This window comes from Trachurus japonicus, chromosome 3 (genome assembly GCF_045865225.1).
Source record: "Trachurus japonicus isolate A0001 chromosome 3, Traja_1.0".
Lineage (NCBI taxonomy): Eukaryota > Metazoa > Chordata > Actinopteri > Carangiformes > Carangidae > Trachurus > Trachurus japonicus.
In genome coordinates, this window is record NC_140909.1 from 22,691,576 (window position 1) to 22,706,231 (window position 14,656).

The 14,656-nt window shown below is 41.5% G+C and overlaps 1 protein-coding gene across 1 annotated transcript in view; it reads left to right on the forward strand.

The window, feature by feature from the left end:
• Nucleotides 1–3,573: 3,573 nt before the first annotated feature.
• Nucleotides 3,574–14,656, forward strand: part of LOC146989980 (solute carrier organic anion transporter family member 3A1-like) — a 28,614-nt gene continuing 17,531 nt past the window's right edge. Inside the window, exons 1-2 of the mRNA XM_085767134.1 lie at nucleotides 3,574–4,163; nucleotides 7,018–7,477. Of these exons, the coding sequence (XP_085623260.1) occupies nucleotides 4,005–4,163; nucleotides 7,018–7,477 (619 nt within the window). The 5' untranslated portion in view covers nucleotides 3,574–4,004. The remainder of the gene's footprint in view (nucleotides 4,164–7,017; nucleotides 7,478–14,656) is intronic.

Genomic DNA, 14,656 nt, shown 5'->3' on the forward strand with positions numbered 1-14,656 from the left:
GCCTTTGTCCATTAGATGGGTCAAAGCATGTTTTCCCGTTTAAGACTTGTGATCTACTTGTAGCAGATTCAGATCTTGGCTTGGCTTTTGTAGAGTCAAAACATATTTCTCTTTTTGGTTTGTGTGTTAATTGTGCCTTTATCCATCCATTCATCAATCAATCCATCCATCTAATCCATTGTCTTTACTGCTCTGTGCAGGGTTGCAGGGGGCTGGAGCCAATCCCAGCTGACACAGAGCGGGGGTGGGGTACAGCCTGGAGAGGTCACCAGTCTCGATTGTGCCTTTGAATAATGCCTATTGCAGACAAGTGCAGAGGTACAGTATACATTGTCCAAATTAATGGTATTATAAGTATTATTTTTCAAGTATGCATAACATTATTTGGTTCATGTATTGCTGTTTTATGCTCATAAATTTAAGTATTGATCAGACAACATAAGAAATATAAGAAAATCATAAAGGCCATTATCAACTCTTCTGTACCAAACAAATGATTACTTGACTAATTGACAAAATAATCATCTGATTAGGCAATCCTTTCTGAGTTTGTAAGTCTGATCATCTGTCCACAACACCTCAGTCACTCTGTTTTGTACATGGCACAGTGTCCTGGTTTCTATGAAAGTGTGCCACCTGGTATTTCTAGCCCCTCTCAAACACTGTTTTTCTTGGTTTCTTAATCCAGGGCATGTACAAAACATAACCAGAGTTGATCCTCTGTCTCTCCCAGCTGGTGAACTCTCCACTGAAGGCTCCCCCCGGAGATTCCAAAAATTGCACACTAAAATAGTTGTAGCTCTATAAGCATATTTTTATATCTTTTCATATGCTATGATCACTAGCCTCAAAAATAATGTAGTTTTTAAATACAGTAACATGAGGTGCATACATCTTAAAAACAAAGCTTTTTATCCACTGCTGACATTGAAAACCATTCATCTTTGAAAATATCTGTCTATGTTGGACCAGTTTGTAGCCTACATTCTATTGTAGATATTTTAATATCCATCATTGAACTGTCTCGTGAGGTCAAGAGTAGAGTGACGTCAAGTCTCTATATCAACAACATGACAGGCAGCCAACAGCAATAGGCAAGGCAAGGAAAGACAAGGCAATTTTATTTTTTATAGCCCATTTTTACAAGCAGTTTGTCTCAAAGGGCTTTACATGGCATCATTACAACATCCTCTGTCCTTAGACCCTCACATTGACTGAGGAAAAACTCCCAAGAAACCCTTTTAACAGAGGAAAAAATGGAGAAACCTCAGGGTGAGCAACAGAGTCAGTGTCAGATTCAAAACATCTGTCAAACAATGTTCTACAGCTGACATAGGTTCTATACACCTAACTAAGCTATTATTGAGGATGAGGATGTGTAACATGAAACGTAATGGTGAATGTGCTTGGGCAAAGTTTTTTTTAAGGAGGAATCTCTAATATGATTTAAAAGTGTTGATGTTATTTTCGTGTATCTAAACTAAAATCCTGAGAAAGTAGAGATGATGTTCAGATGTTTTCAACACAGGTTCAGTAAATTGTTTTGTCATTCCCTTAAAATGAAGTGTTCCAGTAGGTAATGAACAATCACAGAAAGCTATGTGCAGTTTAATGTATTTTCCTGAAAATACAACAATGATGTGCTTGTCTCAGAGTAGGACTATAAAATCTGCAAAGGGGCATTAAAGGTTTTGGCACTCACAATAATCTCTGACATCAGTTACATCTGTGTTTTGGTGATTTATTTGTTTGTTAAAGGATAAATGTGTAAAGGTATTCCTCTTTCTCTGGCCCTCGTGATTAAGAGGCATCCTAAAATAATGTCATCAGTTGGCTTGCACTGCATCAGCAGGCACTGTGGTTGATCTTAAATCACCCTGGGTACTCTGAATGACTCCATGAGAAATGGCCGCTCGTCCTGCTGAGTCCACAGTTTGTCTGATAGATTGTGCTGCTTGAGATGCTACTGAATTGGTCCTGAATGGTCTAAGGTATAGTGGAGCCAAAAGCTGCAGAGCGAGTAGTAAGTGACCTTGGCACTCAGTGCTCTATTATTTCACGGTCATGATGGAGAATTTTCACCCATTGTTGTTTTATTTTTATTTTTTATACTGCTCTACATGTCTTGCCACTCTGCTGTTACTGTCATTTCCTTATGACAAACATTCGGGCTATGGTTGCCCTTACAACCCTACAAATACACACTAAGAGTTCATAAAATACCTTCAATTCAATTCAGTTTAATTCAGTTTGGAAACACACTGAGCTGCTGAAAAATCACATTGGAAATGTTTCCAGGTGGCATCAAAAAGGAGTGAATTTGGCTATACAACTCTCCTTTTAACGTTAAAGCATTGAATTGCAAGTATGTCCCACCCAGCAGGTTGATTACTTTTTATTTATAAATCATTGTATGCCTCAAGTGAGAGACAGGAAAGTCAAGGACGTTATGGCACAAAGGCCCATGGGTTGGACTGGAACCAAGTCCTGTTGCTGCAACCACATTGCAATGTGGAAGTCACTTAGGACAGAATCATACCACCTTAAGACTCAAAATATAACAGCTTAAAGGTTAAAGTGCACATTAGAAATCATAAAATAAATATGGCATAGAAGGTCCCAGAGCATTTTTCCACACTGATACAATACTTAATAGTGAATGTTTTCATGTAGAACAGCTGCAGCAACACAGCGGGCCGCTGATGTGTGTAATAGAGTTCTTGTGTGGCAAGTGTTGAATTTTTAACCATCCTGAAGCTAGCTAAGTACACTTCAGTCAAGCATGAAGATAGATTACCTAAGCTAATGCTACTATTACAGTAACATAATGTAACGCTCCATGCATAGGGATGGGGCTGGGAAGAGGAAGCAGCAGCTACTGCCCCCTTTTTATGTTCCTCCTTTAATAGGACACATCTAGGCATTCACCCCTAACTGTGGCCTATTGGTTGACCAAGAGATCCTATAGTTTGAATGCCACAAAGATGTGCTGACATAGTGGTACTTTTGTTGTTGTTGTTGTTGTTGTTGTTGTTGTTGTTGACATCCCTCAGAGTCTGTGTCCTTACTTGTATGTACATTAGTTAAAGTGTGTTGCATTAAGTTAGAGCACCAGCTGTGAATGAATTTCAGTTCATGTGAGTGATGCACTAACCTCATAGACCCCACCAGGAAATAAAATATATAAAATTCTGCATCGTCATGACAAAATAACACAATTAAAGGCTGGAATAGGATGAAGTGTGAAAAATGGGGACTGGTCATTTTGCGTTTGTGTCTGACATTTATTGCAAGTGTAAAATCAGCTGCAATTATAGCCTAACATAAACAAGAGCAGCTGTAACCATTAGAAAGAAGAAATCAATCCAATTTGTGCTTTGTCATTTCATGGCCATGAGCAGTCCTTGAGACAGTCAGTCTGCTGATGAAATGTTGCATGTTTGTGACTGAAACTGAACGTCTGCACAGGTAAAATGATGATGTGGACAAACACGTTGAAAGAGAGGGGGAGAAACAGAGAGAGAGAGAGAGAGAGAGAGAGATTACACCTCTCTCGGTCTCTGGATGGGAGGAGCATCATCACACAGCCTGCAGTATGCAGAGCTGCGGATCAGAACCGGGCTCACAAAACCACATCTAGTCGGCACCGGTCCCGGGAGGAGATGCAACATCCCGGATGTGGAGAAACCAACGGCGTCCTGTGATTCTACGTCTCGTCTTAGAAGCCGTCATACATATAGATGCGTAACCTACGTATTTAAATATGATGTAGTCGATACGCACTGGCTGGACAGGCGGTGAAGAGAGGTCGCTGACGGACTGTGCGTAATGCTGAGTGGACAGCAGCGTTTCTTGCTGTGTATTCCAGCCAAGACGGGCTACTGACAAGAGATTCGCACTTAGTTCTGCAGTTCAAGCTCGTCATCAGAACCAGATGCGCTCGGCCGGACCGGACCCGTTCAGTTTAATGCCGTCCAACCCGACTGGAGCCTGAGCCCCGAAGGATGCAGGTTAAAAACCAGATCTGCACCGAGCGGAGCAGCACCGACGACCCGGAGCAGGATGACAACCAGAAGAAGACCTCGTGTTTTTCCAACATTAAGATTTTCCTGGTGTCGGAATGTGCTCTTATGTTGGCACAGGGCACCGTGGGCGCCTATCTGGTGAGTTTCCACGGAGCAGAGCAGATTCAGCCCTAACGTTGGTCTGAAGGAACGTCATATCTCAGTGTATCTCAGGTAACATCGGGTTAACGCAGCGCCCTTCAAACAGACACTGGCAGACAGTGAGTAACGATGCGGCGCCTCGGCGTGCTGCGGTAAATAATCATATTATTCTGATCACATTAAAATAATCACATCCTCCAGTAACCAAGGGACGCGGTGCTTTCACTGATTGATGAGTTGCTGCGTATTATCCATCAGGCCTATGCACCATCTGCATGACACAAAGCGCCTCACAGCGGCCGTGTAGGCTCCACGTTGCTGCTGGAGAATTTTGTATGCGTATATGGATGGTCTGCCGGAGAGCAGGTTACGAAACACTGGTCAGGAGGTTTCATCCAACCTGCCGGCTCGCTCTGCACCCATATCGTTCACTAATGCAGGAGGCCTTTGACACCGTAGGATGCAGGCCTAGGAGATGACGTGATCACCACAACACAGGCGTCAACAGCTTATCCTTTACTCATAAACACTGTGGCAGTGTCATCACAAATAATGGACTATTGATGTCATCAGACTGATGTCAACTCAGTAAATGCTCAGGAGAATGAATGAATGTATGTGCATCTATATGAATATGAAAGCTGACATTGCATTATGGATTATTGTTTCCTTGGTTAAAGCCTGCGTATTGATACTACAAATAACTTGTATTTGTAGTATAGCCTACTTGTTACCTCTATTGATTCCAGAGACTGAACACCTTTACCTAAGAAGTCATAAGAAAATATTGTTTCCTTCCAGATAGGCTGCTATGAGAAATGTCATCATCAGAAATGCTTACTGAAATTAACACAGAAAAGAAAGCAGTTTGAAAGAGGCAAAGGGATCCAGATCCAGTCTTTTCAGCTTTTGTTCGGAAAACAAAAACAATAGCAGGAGGATAAACCCTATGGGCTGATCTCCAGTGTATAGTAATACTGTACACCTTCGCATTGAAGTGCATTAGGGCTTGCTCTTTTAAAGCAGCATCCCAAACCTCCTGAAGTGCACCTTTAGCAAATCCCTCTATGTCTTTTCTCTCTTGTACTGTTTGTCATCAGATCTTATTGCCTCTATTATATTTTCAGCCACTTTATTGTCTCATGTTGTCCACAAGGTGTTTATTTAAAGGAAAATACAGTAAACTGTACTAAAAACTAAATCCCTGGCACATAGGCGAGCTATAATGACTAATGGTCCTCACCGTCAGCACAGCAGCAGTACCTGCGTAACAAGTATTTCACTTAATCAAACTGAAATGGACAGGTTTTCTCTTTCGTCTGCTCTCTGAATTTGTACTGTCTGTAAATATAGGTGTTGAAAAGTGGCTGGTCTCAATGGGGCCAGACAGAAATCCTTCAGCGTGAGCATGAGTAAATCTCTATCCTGCTGTGTGTGCAGATGTTTCAACCTCTGAACCGTGTTCTTCTAACTGTTCATTGTAACTGTCATAATTCAGCAGGAACAGTGGACACAAGCTGAAATGTTTGGTAAACGTAAAACTATTTTATCTAATAGATTTGCAGTGGTAACATCTTATCTGTCAGTGGATCCATGTGTGCTACATGTTGACAGAACTAGGTTAGTGTTTCACAGTTGGAATAATAAACCCATGACGGCCTTCCTCCCATTTTAGAAGTGAATTACAGATTGTTCATCCTTTTATGGAAAGTTGAGAGGGGGTTGGGGGGGCTGCCAGTTGTCTGGCTTTGTTACTGTTGTCCAGACACTTCTGGTGGTGACATACCAAGGACAGACCCATGCATGACAATGCTGAGGGCTTAGCACACAGTTATTTCTCCTTCAGCATTCATATAATTCATAGCATTATGATAGAAATGGTTTTTATGTATTAGTTTACCCAGAAACAGTCTAATACCCTTCAGAAGGTCAAAGTAAGGTAATTAAAGAAGAGCTACTTTCTGATATACACTGTGTGTATATATACACAGCTATCTATCTATACACAGCTATCTATCTATCTATCTATCTATCTATCTATCTATCTATCTATCTATCTATCTATCTATCTATCTATCTATCTATCTATCTATCTATCTATCTTAAAATAGCTGGAAAGTCTGATTCAGCAGAATAAGAAAAGCAACAAAGAAAAGATAAATGGATATCATATGTGATCAGTTTGCTTCAGAAGTCTCAACGCGTGTACAGGACCTTTTGTTGCAGATTAGTAATTAGTAGAAGCTGAAAATAATTTAGCTTTCTACTCTGAACCAGCACAGATTTGATGTAAGAGGCCAGTTCGTCACTTACACACACAGCAGCTGGTAAGATTGTGTTTGTGCCCGTTGCATAATTAGAACAGCTGCATGAGGTTTCTCGCCTGAAGTTGCACACGTGCACTCATCCCTTTCTTCCAGGCCGGCATCAGCTTTGCCTCAGGGTTGTTTTGTGAGAAGTTTGGGGATGAAGATGTTAGAAGCGTCACCCACTCCCCCTGTGGTGCATCTCAGCTTCTGTATGTTACCAACAGGTTGTTGATGTTGGTACAAGCTCTGAGGGAGTGGCAGATGGCTGCAGTTCCATTCTGCTCTCAATGAATAACACCTGAAGCTAAATACTCTGAACATCAAAATGGGATTGAAAAATTTAACACCTATATTCCCTTTAGAATAATTACAGCAAGAGTAGAAACTACTGTGTGGGTTGGTTATGATGTAATTGGCAGTCCTAAATGGTTACTAGTTGTAAAAGCTCTATGTAACACCTGCTCTCTCTCTCTCTCTCTCTCTCTCTCTCTCTCTCTCTCTCACTCACTCTCTCTCTGTGTTTCTCTTTCTTTCTCTGCCAGGTAAGTGTTTTAACCACTCTGGAGAGACGCTTCAACCTCCAGAGTGCCGATGTGGGTGTCATAGCCAGCAGCTTTGAAATCGGCAACCTGGCCCTCATCCTGTTTGTCAGCTACTTTGGCGCCAAGGCCCATAGACCTCGCCTCATTGGCTGTGGCGGGATTGTCATGGCACTGGGGGCATTGCTATCAGCCCTGCCGGAGTTCCTGACTCATCAGTACGAGTATGAGGCCGGGGACTCATGGCATGCTGAGGACGGCAGGGACGTCTGCTCCAACATCTCCAGGTCAGACAACCGAGACTCTGGGTTTAAATGTGGGAACCGAGCCAACACCAACATGATGTACCTTCTGCTGATTGGAGCCCAGGTTCTGCTGGGCATCGGAGCCACACCTGTCCAGCCTCTAGGAGTGTCCTATATCGATGACCATGTCCACAGGAAGGACTCCTCACTGTATATAGGTGAGTCATTCCGACCTACTCTACAACTGTGACATCAGTGCTGGTTTTCACCAAATCCTTGAAATGAAACATCTCCATTACTGACTGAATCAATAGCTTTTTGCAGTAGCTTCCCTCACTGCCAGCTAAAATGTGGTCACAATGTACAGTATGTCCCATCATAGGTAAAAGACCACAGACACCACAGAAACAATCATGTGATAAATGTGCGGGGTGTTAGTGGTCACTGAGCTCTTAAGCTTTTTAACAATATACAGGAAGGAACAGACTTCAATTCAGTTTCAGAGACTGAACTCAACAAAACAGCACCTTCATCTTCATGGCTATTTTTTTCTTAAATTTTCAGGCAAATAAGAGGAAATAGAAATCTAATATTAGGGACTTATTAAACTAACACATACCAGTCCAACAGAGAACAACATTAAAGGGACATTAAAGAAATTCTGCAAATATCTTGAATTAATGCTTCCCACCGTTGATATAGGGGGCATGATCTTTAAATATCTGTATTTATGAATGAAATGCTTCCCTACATAATTTAAAAATATTTTTTGGGAGATCTAACCAATATCCCTCTCACAAAATACATGTGTTGTTGTTCCAATTTAATCTTTTGTGTGAGAAGTGATTGGATGGATATAATCAGTCATTCCAAAACTTTTGAATGTTATTTATTTGGCTTCAGGGAGGATTGAATATGATAAATATCCTTTCTTTGCAACTTCATGGCCATATTCTTGAAGATTACATTTTCTTTTTTAGCTAATAAAACATTTCTATTAAACTGCTGATTAAGTTGATACCAACAATTTAGAGTGATTGTTATTCTGACAACACTAAAAGCAGTTGAATCATTGTTGAGGGTGGTCTTCATTACCCTGTAATATTCCTCAGTTAGGCAACCAACATTAAATCTATCACAAAAGTCTTTATCATTAAAAAAAGAAAAACCTCCCAATCCATCAGATGAGTTACGCCCCATCCATGTTCCTTAAATCAGTGGTTTCCTAGCAGTCAATATGGTCATTGGTGCGTTGTGTGGTGTAAAAGTTAAAGACATTAAGTTCCAGTAAAGGACAAATTGCAGACAAATCTATGATCTTTAGACCATCATTCAACGTTTTCCGTGGTATAACTTTTCCTATTGTAGTATCATTAGTTTTTCTATATAAAATTACATTTCATTAGATTTTTTTTCTAATGTAAAAGCTTGACAAATTGATCTTAACTTAGAGTTAGACAGTAGGACCCGTCCAGAGTTGTTTCTCTGTAACCATGAACCACATAACCATTTTCTCCCCCTTATTTCCTTATTTCTGGTAACAGTGACGACAAGTACCGACTCCTGTTTCAACCTCTACATTACAAATTGAGTAGTTCGCTTTGATTTTGCAAGGAGACTATTTTGTATTTGTTGACGATTCATATGCCATACTTGAGCATCTTCTAAAGATAATAGTGTGTCGTCTGCAAATTGACTGTTCTGTTGAAACGCTGTATAATCTTTATGAAACATGAATCTTTCTGTCTTCTGATTTAAAGTTTGAAAAAAAATCTCAACTAATGGAAGGCTTTATAGAAATCCTGAAACATTTTTTTCATTTCAGCTGCAATATGTGCAGATAGCAGTTTACGGTCAGCGCTGAGTAGTATAACTGGTCCAGATGTGACAGTTGAGGTTCCTGTCACTATGCCTCCAATTGATCATGTGCCCTGGCTACTTGGCCAAAGGGATGTCCCTTTGGGTGACTGGCAAGCGCGCATGACTCTTACCCGGGAGGTGTGGGTTCAATCCCCGCCCGGGCCCTCTTCACCTTGCCACACTTAGTTGTCTGGTAACCTTTTATCCTTGCTAATATGCTTAAGAATAACATTGATGCTTGGCTATCAGTTTGTTTCTCGCTATGCTTTCTCGCTTTGCCATTAACAATATACTTTCAAAAGACTGTCTCCATCAGCCATTAAATTCTTCTATTTTTAGATCAGATGCACACTTTTTTGAGTGAATATCACATTTTTGGTATTTTTCAAAAAAGCTTGCAAGTCAGGGACTGATTATGCACATGTATCAAGCTTACTCTTTCAATGATTCTGGTGTCCTTGCATTCTAGTTAGCTCGCAGCTACCTTATTTTTCTGTGTTCTTTCTCCCAATTGCTGAAATATGAAATATTTATTTCCCTGATTCCTTCCTCGATCCACTTTGCTTTTTGATCTCTAAGAGCCCCCTGTGCCCTTTTCAGATGGATATTGTCTCATTAGGATCACATTTGGATTTGAATTGTCATTAGTCTTTTCTTAATTCTTACTCAGTTCTGCTTTCCCACAACATTGGCTCGTTTCCTGAAACAAATTTGTTTTTTCTTTTCTTTTTTTCACAATAATTTCCTTATTGAATTTCTTTTTCAAATTCACATTCATCACAGATACTGTGTATTTCAATTTCAGTCCTCACCATTTTTATCTTTGCATAGTGTTTCCATTTCTTCTCTCAGTTTTGCTGGCAGATTTTAGTTTTGTTTCCATAATGCAGTGATTGGTTAATGGGCATTTGGAAATGGTTCTTTCCAAGCCAAGCTCAATGACCAAATTAGCAGCAAGCTAATGATCAATTATGGATTTGGGTCCTATAATGTGTAGGCTATACCAAGATTTTTTTTTTCCAAGACGCAAACATCTTCATCATGTGAATTCTTACTGTTAAAAGTGTTGTTTTTATGTAAAGCACATTGAGTTGACGTATGAAATGTGCTATATAAATACAGCTGCCTTCCCTTGCCATCATGTAACTATCAGGGAACTCTTAAATTTATTTAAAAAAAGACCCTGTTGACCTTTGTAGTGAGTCTGTTTCCCAACCTGGTGAGTTTTTTTCAGTTTGTGGCCACTGTTTTTTTGTTGGCTCTCTCAGACAGATATCATTGACACCTTGTCTCTTTCTTGATAAAAACAGCCCAAATAATATGACAATACAGTCTTTCCCATGCTTTGAATGTTTCTTGTATGGTCAGGTTGGAGACCTCTTGCTTCTTACTTCCTAATTTTGCATACCTGCCCAACACTCTTTCCGCTTCTCCCAGGAAACTCATGGGCCCTAGTTTGGTGGCGCAGCGCAGGTGGCGCAAGGTAGCGCAGGTGGCGCAAGGTAGCGCAGCCGGTGTAATGCAAGTTTCGACCAGGCCAGCCTAGCGCAAGGTCAGATTGAAAGATTGGTAGATCGCGCTGCGCTGAGATAGGTGTGGCCGCGCAGCAGGGGGAGGCGTCACAGATTCAGCTTGGCGCAGTGGAAGTTTCGTGCGAAAATGTCCCGCCGAGGGTGCGCTGAAAGCTCGCGACCTCAAACCAGGTCTATTCTCAGCGCAGGGCAAAGCGCAGCAGGTGCAGTGGAAGTTTGGCTGCCCAGTGCGCAGTGAACACACGTCACCAAGACCTCACAGGCAGATTTCCACAGTTCCAGGCACATTTCAATACAATATCCACAATAACCACTATTTAATGCAACATATAGATTGTCCCGTCACATCTGACGTCAGATCAAAGGCTGTCGGTACGCGTAATGGAAACTCCGCCTGAATTAACACAGCAGGGATGAACTGGCACTGAATAGCAGCTGCGGATGTCCCAAGAGCAGGACTGAGGGTGGAGGAGGACTGCATGTCGCTGCCGTGTTGAGATACGCACTGTGCCGTTGTGATGATCCGCTTTATTTATTTATTTACTTATTAATTTATTAGCGGGCGAGTGGCCGCGTCGTCACGCAGCTGTAATGAAAAACAAAACACAAATCATCATCTCTCTTAGCCCACCACAACAGCCTCGGTGTCAGATAGTCAGTACCGTATTTTCCGCACTATAAGGCGCACTTAAAAGCCTTTAATTTTCTCAAAAAACGACAGTGCGCCTTATAATACGGAGCGCCTTATATATGGATCAATTGGTTAATTGGTTGATTCATACTCAGCTCCATCTAGGGGATGCATAACGTAACCCCAGTTTGACTGCAGTATCTTCTATTCTACCGTAGATGACCAAATAGTCGCCCGCGTGCAAATACGCGCCTGTGCTCTAATAGCCGCCGGGGTCCGAGCTCATTTGGCAAAATAAACGCCGGTTCAATTAAACGCCCGGGCGATTAAGTGTTTACCATAGCCTTGCACAGAAAAAAAAGTTTTTTTAACAGCGTATCACCGGCTCTCACCTCTTCTGTAAGTCAGCCCCTCCTCTCGCTCTCTCTCGCATGCAGGCGCACACACACACACAGACACACAAACACAGGTGCGCCAGCGGGATAGGTCGCGCTGGACTACTAATAGACAAAGACAAATAGATAAATGCGCTAATGTACAGTGTTGAAATTACTGCGATCGACCCCCCCTCCCGCTATCATTCATTACACTGATATGATCAGCTCCCTGTGTCGCGGTAACACAGACAAACTGTCTTTTAATTTATTGTCTGATGTCAATAAAGATGTCGGGAGTAGTTTTGTTCCAGCGGGTGACCACCTTGTTCTTTGCATGATGGTCTGGTGCTGCTCATTGCAAAAATAAATTGTAGCCTGTTGCAAATACGCGCCTGGTTCTTATAAACGCCCGGGCTACTAAATGGTCATCTACGGTATGCGCCTTATAATCCGGTGCGCCCTATATATGAAAACAGTTCTAAAATAGGCCATTCATTGAAGGTGCGTCTTATAATCCGGTGCGCCTTATAGTGCGGAAAATACGGTATATAGCCTACTACAGTATACTCAGCATCTCTATCACAGAAAAAAAAGAGAGAGACGGACAGACAGAGAGAGAGCGTCCTTTACGCTGGTTTCATCCCTGTTACGCATGGTGTTTGTTTATGTTGTGATTACTACACCTCTCATCTTTCTTACACAGGGTTTGAATAAATGTGAGTTTCTTTATTAGTTTATTAGTTGTTGTGTCTTACATTGGGCAGCGGTTCTCAGTGTATCAGATCAAACCTGATTAAGGATATTAGTAAACTCATTATTCGGTCACTCTGAGCTCGGACCTCCGGACCAAAACAGCTGTTTCCTCCTGGGAGAGGTTCGGCCTCTGGCGTCGCTGTCTCCTCCATCCATGTCAAAGCATAAAATGACAAACTTGCAGTGCGCATCGCCCACGGCGCAGTTAAAGGTGAGGAGAGGAGCTCATTTGATTGGTGAAGATCCGAATCGGCTGTGTTAATCCCACTTCACGCCTTTCTCTCCTCCTCCTGTCTCCCTCCCGCCCTGTCTCCTCCCCCTTTGCCGCTTGCGCTGGTAGGAGGGACGAGGGGAGGGCCTGCGCTGGCCCACCAAACTTGCAAAATGGACCTGGACACGCCTCGTTGGCGTGGCGATGCTGCGCTGCGCTTAGACTTCGCTCGGTCTAGGAAACTAGGGCCATGTGCACAACCCTTAAATAATCATCATACATATCCATACATTTCGGATGTCTATCATGTGATTGGTTGTTTGTTTTTATCTGTGGAGATGGCAGAACTGTTGCCACAAGAATGCATTTCTTTGTATAGATTTTATAGTGGCTTTGTTGTTCTGCCTATCATTTTACAGTAGTGCTTGTGGGTTTGTTGTGTCCTTCAAATGTCAAGCACTATGCTGCAATACTTGCCCATTTTGGGACAATGAAAATGTACTTACTTACTTACTTACTTATGTATGGTGGTAAAAGATGTGGAACCTGGGATGGTGGTAAAAGATGTGGAACCTGGGATGGACTATGCAACTCATTATCCTTCTTATTTATATGTATGTATACATATATTATCTTCATAGAAATACATATACATATATTTTTTTACTTCTTATTTTTATTCTTAACATTGTTACTTTTTAATCTCCTAAGATTGCACTTGACCGTCATTGCCTCGTGTGTTACAAGTTTTATTTACACTTTTAGATATGAGTTGCATTTGTACATTCCTATGTTCCATCATGCTACCTCTGACATGTGTGTTTGGCTGTGTGTGACTGACTGTATGTGTATGATGGATTGTAGAAACTGAATTGCCCGGCGGGGATTAATAAAGTCTTCTGTTACTGTTACTGTTACTGTTACTTATGTTGCCATACTGCTAAGACATAGGATTTCAACCCAACTGTCAACACAACCTGGCAACCCACAACCATAACTTGGCAGTAGTTGTGGCTTTGCTCCACATTGTTCTACCATGCTGTTTCTCTCCCCATATGGGGTTTGTGATTGGACATGTGATATGGTATCTTTAGCTCTATGCTGTCAACATACTGCTGCAAAACTTTGGCATCTTGCTCAAGGGCTGATGAATATGATGCTGGACGTGAATACCATTACAATGACACCTGATGCCTGTCCTTCCTCACCAGAAGATGCAAAGATGAAATACATCATGCTGGATGTGACTGGTCCTGACTTAGCTTAAATGTATAGTTTATAAAGACCAAAGGAGATGATTAAGAGTCAGTCCTAACAAAGACAAAAACAAAAAGCCCTTGATTCCTGAACTAGCCAACCAGCAGCAGGTTGAGTCCTTAATGATCTCACATTTGTGAGTCGTGATTCCATTCAGCTGGAAGTAATATGAAACAAAGGCCAATGGCACAATAAAACCTGCACAATCACAATATCCATCAGTGTAAATGGAATGATCATGTTCAATCATGTTGAAACATGACTGGCATTAATCATTTACGTGTGAACTAAATGATCGACTCTCTCTTTAATGAACAGAGAGGCTCATTTTAGGATTTTAAGATTACAATACAGTGGGAACGGCTTATACTGTACTGGTCACATCTGTCTGGGTCAAATTGATCACTGTGAGCTGATGATTATCTTTATCATTATCTATTTTATTACGATAACATTGGCCTTGTCTGCTTAAAGCCTCGCCTGAATGGTCAGGGTACAAGCATCAAACCTGTTGTTGTGACAGGGTGGTGATAGTAATTACACACTGTAAAAGTCCCAAAAGCAGGAACAAGAGGACAAATTAATTCACTGAGCTACATGAAGATATCACAGTTAGTACTTATAAACACGATAACACACAGTGAGCAGACAGGAGTAGCTGGTACCAGTTGTTACAACTCCAAAGGGTGGTTAACGAACAGTTTTAAAATATTTAAAAAGTTCTTGTGGGGAAAATGTAGAATAACATGTCAAGTACTGAGTGCTGTGGTGAGATC